Below are 5,902 nucleotides of genomic sequence, written 5' to 3'. Positions count from 1 at the left end.
AACACATGAACGTAAATAGATGTGAAATTTTAATATTTTGTAAGAAATTATACAAATTGAGTTTTATGACGTAGTAAATACGGAAAATAATATAGTATAGATGCATGAATAACATGTTTATTCAATTCAATTGAAATGAAGATTGTTGAAATTAGATTAGTCGAGTATGAGTTTGACGGCACGAATATAAAAATATTTAACTAAAATCATTAAACGACACGATTTGGTAAGTGAGCAAACGGATCCGAGGGTGGGGACAAAAGATAAATCCCGTGATTGACTTTTGGGCTCATTTACCACTCGACGACGACTTTGGAGATTTCAATTTTCTGTTTAACCTGATTGAAACGACATCGTTCTATCTACTCCCATCAAAACCCATCAGCTGGCCCCCACACCTTGCCAAAAAATCCCTATTCTAATTCCATTCCATGGCTTCTGAGAAACCCCAATTATGATTACAATTTCAATCAGAAATTCTTCATCTGCATTGTTGATTGAATCTTCTTTGACGCAATTATAACATTCTTCATTTGTTGAAGACGGATTGACGATTTGTATGGATAGATCAACTGCAACCTCCCAAAGGCACGGAAAGTGAAGGTTTTTTTCTCTCTCTCTCTCTCTCTCTCTCTCTCTCTCTCTCTCTCTCTCTATATGTACATAATACAAGTATGTCTGAAACATATTCTGAAGAACTATTTTATTAACCAATCAAAATTTTCAGGTGAATTGAGCTCGCAAGATCTTTTTTCTTTTGAGTTATTCTATAATGCATAAATGTGTGATGGATAGATCTGCAGACTACATTGTTCGGTAAATGAGTCGAGGATTTTTTAACAGTTGAATCTGAAATGTGCTAATTAACTCTTTCTTTTTTCTGTTTGGAATTTACTTAATCGAGCTGGGTTTGGATACATATCAATAAATTTGCCGGGTCTTAGAAAATGTGCTGTGGATGTAATCGAGTGATAATGAGCTTAAATAGTAAGAAAGCGTGAAACTTTGGTTGAAAATTGTAGTTATAAAGCATCATATTTTGTGCAATCAGTTGAGAAAGTATTGGTTAAAATCTGTGTTATCAACTTACTTTAATTATCAGAATAAATTTGTTTAATACGTAAAGGATTTAAGTCAATTTTGTTTTGCTTGGTAAATTAGTATATGCAATTGGATTATAAGTTATTTTATTCTCTGAGATTTATGAAATGATTATTAGCAATGTGATTGCAACGTTTTTCTAGCTAATACTTCCCATTTTTTGTTGACCTTGTAGTATAAGTTATTGCCCTCCGTCCTCATTTCTTTGCTTAAATTTTGATTTTAGAACCGTGCATGTTTTTTGTTTAGGCAAATGTGATTCAACGTATGCTAAGGTTATTAAAAAAAATCAATTGTATCAGAAAGCTGTTTGCAAATTCAATTGTAAAAGAAAGCCTTTTGTGATGTTCTGTTTGACATATCTACAATTAAATGTCATTAACTATTGCACAATCATTTCTTGATCATGAGACTAACACCTTTCTGCTCTTATTAATTTCCATATGCTTATGCGAAGCCAACTAAGGTACTAAATGCGCAAAACATCTAAAATAGAAATAAATTCCTCTTTTGTCGTTAGACTTGGCCTTAGCTATGCAGATTTGCAAGAATAATTCAGCAGAACCAAAATTACTAATGAACAGCTATCAATGATCTGGACCTATGACAATGGCATTAAAAGTAATGAAGAGCTATTAATAATCTTATTTGTGAGGTCGGAATAGATCCTATTACTGCTCTCTGTTGATAACAGCATAAAATTCTTAAACATTGTGCATATTGGTTGCTCCAATGAGTCAATATACAAGTTTTACTTCTCAGAAAATGAGTTGGAGAAAACTACTTTAAATATCTTGTTCATTAGGATAAGAATAAGCCCACGTTTGGCCCCCATTAATTTTTATTCCATTATATTCCATTTTTCTCTCTCCTATTTTCAACCATACAATCTTCCATAAAAAAAATTACACATAAACTGAAAAAAAATTCTTCTTTTTCAACCACACATTTTTCAAAAAAATACTATTCAACCCATTAATTTTTCCACAATCGGTTTAAAATGCATTTAAATCTATGTTGTCTTAGTCAGTACTAAGTATAACTTTGGAACAAACTTCTCATGCTTTGTTTCCTTTTCTTATCACTCAAGTGGAAAATGTCTTCTATTCGTGAAATAAAAACTCATAGCTTGGTTGACGATCTGCATTTGCTTCACATTGGCCTTATAATGTTGATTTCCTCAATGTTGTATGGGGAGGTTTACTGATCAGAAGAAAAAAATATTACAAAAAAGTGCCCACCATCATTTCTAGTTACGTTACTCATGTTGCACAAGATTTTGTGATATCTTCTTAATTATGATCTTAACAGTAACATGATTTTGTCTTGGTTTTGCCCCATTTCCTGGTTCAAATCTTGGATTACGTGTCTTACCTTCTTCACTGAAGTTGCATATTTACTTTCCCCTTCTGTTTTCCTTTTAGCTTAATAAATTGATTCTTCAAAAGTGCCGTCTTTCCAAAATAGTTTCCCACTTTGCTGTTTACTACTGCGTTCACTAATTTATTCTAGTGTTCTCTATTTTGACTTGTTTATCTATTGAAAATGATTTACTTGTACCCTCATTTACTTTCTTTAGTGTGGCAAACCATTGTCAGGAAGAACATTTTTTCCTTTTTTTTTTTTTTGAAGGAGTATGTCAAATAATGCATTTGTGGGCTTTCTATGGTAGGTCTGGAGTTGATCAATAGTCATGGGTGGCTCTAAGAAATGGATCAAAGCATTGTTCGGTTTAAAGAAACCAGAGAAATCACAGGCTTCAAGGAAAGATGAAAATGTAGGTGGTATTTTCTTATTATGATTCTTTCCCTTTCTTTCTCTCAGACTTCCATTCTTCTTCTCTTTGTAATATTCAATTATTAGCTATAAAGAGTTATGGGAAGGCAACTCTGCAGCTGCCTGCTGATTTGGGCAAGTATACGTCACATTGCGTGTTCCTCTATTCCAACTTTGTTGAGCTCCCTGTTTCACACTTTCTGTTTGTTTGTCCAACTGCACATCCTACCTCAGCTTGTGGACCCCAATGTCTTATCCCAACTGGCACGTCATGCACAGAATTGATAGTCTTGAATTGCTTATATGCAACTTTAACATATCTACTTTTGTATTTCTAATCTATCATCCTTTTACATTAGCTAGTTCTCATCCTGTTTTAAGAACTCTTCTCAGAGTTCTAGGAATTAGCTTTTATTTTAATCTTGATATTATATTCTTTCCATTTGTAGGATAAATATGAGACTCAAAATTATCAGTTATACGGGTCAAAATGGAACTTGTTAATGCAAAAATTTACCTCTTCTGCATGACAACTGTAGTAGAACTATGTATCCTTGTATCGCGTATGGATTTCTAGGGATGGAACCCATGAGGGAGACTCTAGACAGTTAACTGCTTGTTTGGGGACTACAATTCTAGATAAATGTTCTTGGGTAGTGCATGGATCACCATCTCAAATTTGTCTAAACATGTAGATAACCGGGAGCGTTGGTAATCTTCAGCATAAAAGAACACATTCTGTTGAGATAGATACCAACATACTACAGGATGAGTTGAATCGAAATGTTGCTACATCAGTTGAAGATGCAAACTACCAATCAGATTCAGAATCTGCTAGCTGCCCTTCTACCTCACTTCAGGTGCAATATGCTGTTCCAGTTCAACAGAAGATGAGAGAAGAATGGGCATCCACACGAATCCAAACAGCTTTCAGAGGATTTCTGGTATTGTAGGCATTAAACAGTTAATGAACTTACAAAAGCACCTGTATTTGATTATTACTGAAATTTTGCATGCTTGACTTGATTTTTTCATGGTAAGTGAGATGACGATTTGTCCTAAAAACACAGGAATGACAAATATAGATGCTTATAAGTTATAACATTGATATATAACAACCGCAACATGACCACTAAGATTTCATGCACAAGGGAAAAAATTCTCTTGTATCACATCAAACTAGCATTTAATGTGGGCTTTATCATTATTACATCTGAAAACTTTTCAAATTTAATGAAATTTATTGAGAAGCATGAAAAATATCTGGTCACAATTAAGCCCCCGTTTGATTTCCATTCTTTTCAAACTCTTTTTTCTACATTATAATTTTCAACCACAAATTCACCTAATAAAATATTCTGTACGTAAATTCAAAACTTTTTCCTTACTTTTTAACCACACATTCTCCTAAGACACTATTCAAATTTTTTTTATGTTATTATTATTATTATTATTTTTTTTTAAAGAATAGCCACCAAACTGGGGCTAACTTGTATGCTTTACTATCTATAAATATTAACCAAAATGCTTGGGTGCGAGATGCCCCATTGATTTAGCATTAAAATTCATTTACTATGACAATTGAAGAGTCCTATTATTTTATTTGAAATAAGTGCCCTTATGGAAAAGTTTTTATTTTATATTTATATACATGTTTTATGGACATAAATATGAGTGTGGTGTGTACTTATCATATGCTCTTATCTAGCTATTGCACTTAGTATCTCCAGATTGGGAGAATTGTTTGAGGCAATATTAAACACTCCTATACGCTTTACTACCACTGGTTGTAGCTTATGTTTATCAAAATGAGCGAATGGCTTTAATGCTTTGGTTTCAACAGTCAAATGGTTTCATATTGTTATTTATTTTTATTTTTTTCGTTGGTTTCTCAGGCTAGACGAGCTCTACGGGCTTTAAAAGGATTGGTGAGACTTCAAGCTCTTGTCAGAGGACATGCTGTAAGAAAGCAGGCTGCCATTACACTCCGTTGTATGCAAGCTTTAGTGAGGGTGCAGGCTCGTGTCCGAGCGAAGCGTGTTCGCATGGCACTGGAGAGTCAAACAGCACAACAGAAACTTCAGCAACAACTCGAACACGAAGGTCGTGTCAAAGAAATTGAAGTAAGATGCCTTCAGTAACACGTGTTTCTTTTCAAAACGACGACAAATTCCATTTTATGGTCTTATTGTTCTTTGTATCACGAGAATCTACAATAGATGAGCACGTCCTTGGCTTCTGTTTAGATAAAAAAATGTTGTCAGCTTTATGTATGATATTGGGGTACACAGTCAATGTTCTTCATTTCTAGCACACCTGATGAACTATTTTAGGATAATTTCTTGTAGAAGAGTTATTCTTTAGGATGTCTTGGTTTTGCTTTTTGCTTAGTGGCTTCCTAATCCAAGAGATGGTGGATTATGTTCCTTATTTGTATAGGAGTTCTTTCCTGGGCTGGATTCTAGCATATGATCAGCTTAGGGAAGTTTTAGATTAGTCTGATGAGTCACAATTAGTGGGCCATGTTTCAGTCTATTTGGGAGATTCATTAGCGTTTCCAAGAATCTATAAATAGGCACATGCTGTACTATTGATTTCCAGAGACGAATGGTCATTCATTGGCCTCTGGGTCGACTTTGGTGCTCATCCAGATTATATTGATTGTGGATCACAGTCAGTCTCTTGTGGAAAGCGTGTTTTTTAATATTTATCACCACTCTTTCTTGTGTAGAATTTCTTCTTCTTCCGTTTGTGTTGCTTCAAGATTGATTTTATCCCACTTCAATCGCACAAAGTTCTGGAAGCAGAATTTTATGTTTTCATTTATCACCACCATCTCACTGCCACAGTACTGCCCCTTTGGTTAGAAGAACTGAAGCTGTCCTGTGTCAGTACCCACTGCTAATACGCAAGTAATGGGATAACTCTGCGAACTTCTCTGGTTGCTAAAACGTTAGATTAGAGCAGAAGGTATTGTTGCTTTTTTTTTTGGGGGGGGGGGGGGGGGGGGGGGGGGGGTGGGGGG

The 5,902-nt window shown here is 34.6% G+C and overlaps 1 protein-coding gene across 1 annotated transcript in view; it reads left to right on the top strand.

Moving 5' to 3' along the window:
- Positions 1-381: 381 nt before the first annotated feature.
- The window catches only part of LOC111412258 (protein IQ-DOMAIN 1-like), an 8,122-nt gene continuing 2,601 nt past the window's right edge, over positions 382-5,902 (top strand). The window contains exons 1-4 of the mRNA XM_023043106.1: positions 382-603; positions 2,774-2,878; positions 3,573-3,821; positions 4,773-5,000. Of these exons, the coding sequence (XP_022898874.1) occupies positions 2,795-2,878; positions 3,573-3,821; positions 4,773-5,000 (561 nt within the window). The 5' untranslated portion in view covers positions 382-603; positions 2,774-2,794. The remainder of the gene's footprint in view (positions 604-2,773; positions 2,879-3,572; positions 3,822-4,772; positions 5,001-5,902) is intronic.

The sequence above is a fragment of the Olea europaea genome, chromosome 16 (assembly GCF_002742605.1).
Source record: "Olea europaea var. sylvestris chromosome 16, O_europaea_v1, whole genome shotgun sequence".
NCBI lineage: Eukaryota > Viridiplantae > Streptophyta > Magnoliopsida > Lamiales > Oleaceae > Olea > Olea europaea.
Note: the sequence above shows the minus strand (reverse complement) of the source record. Positions and strands in the feature narration are given on the sequence as shown.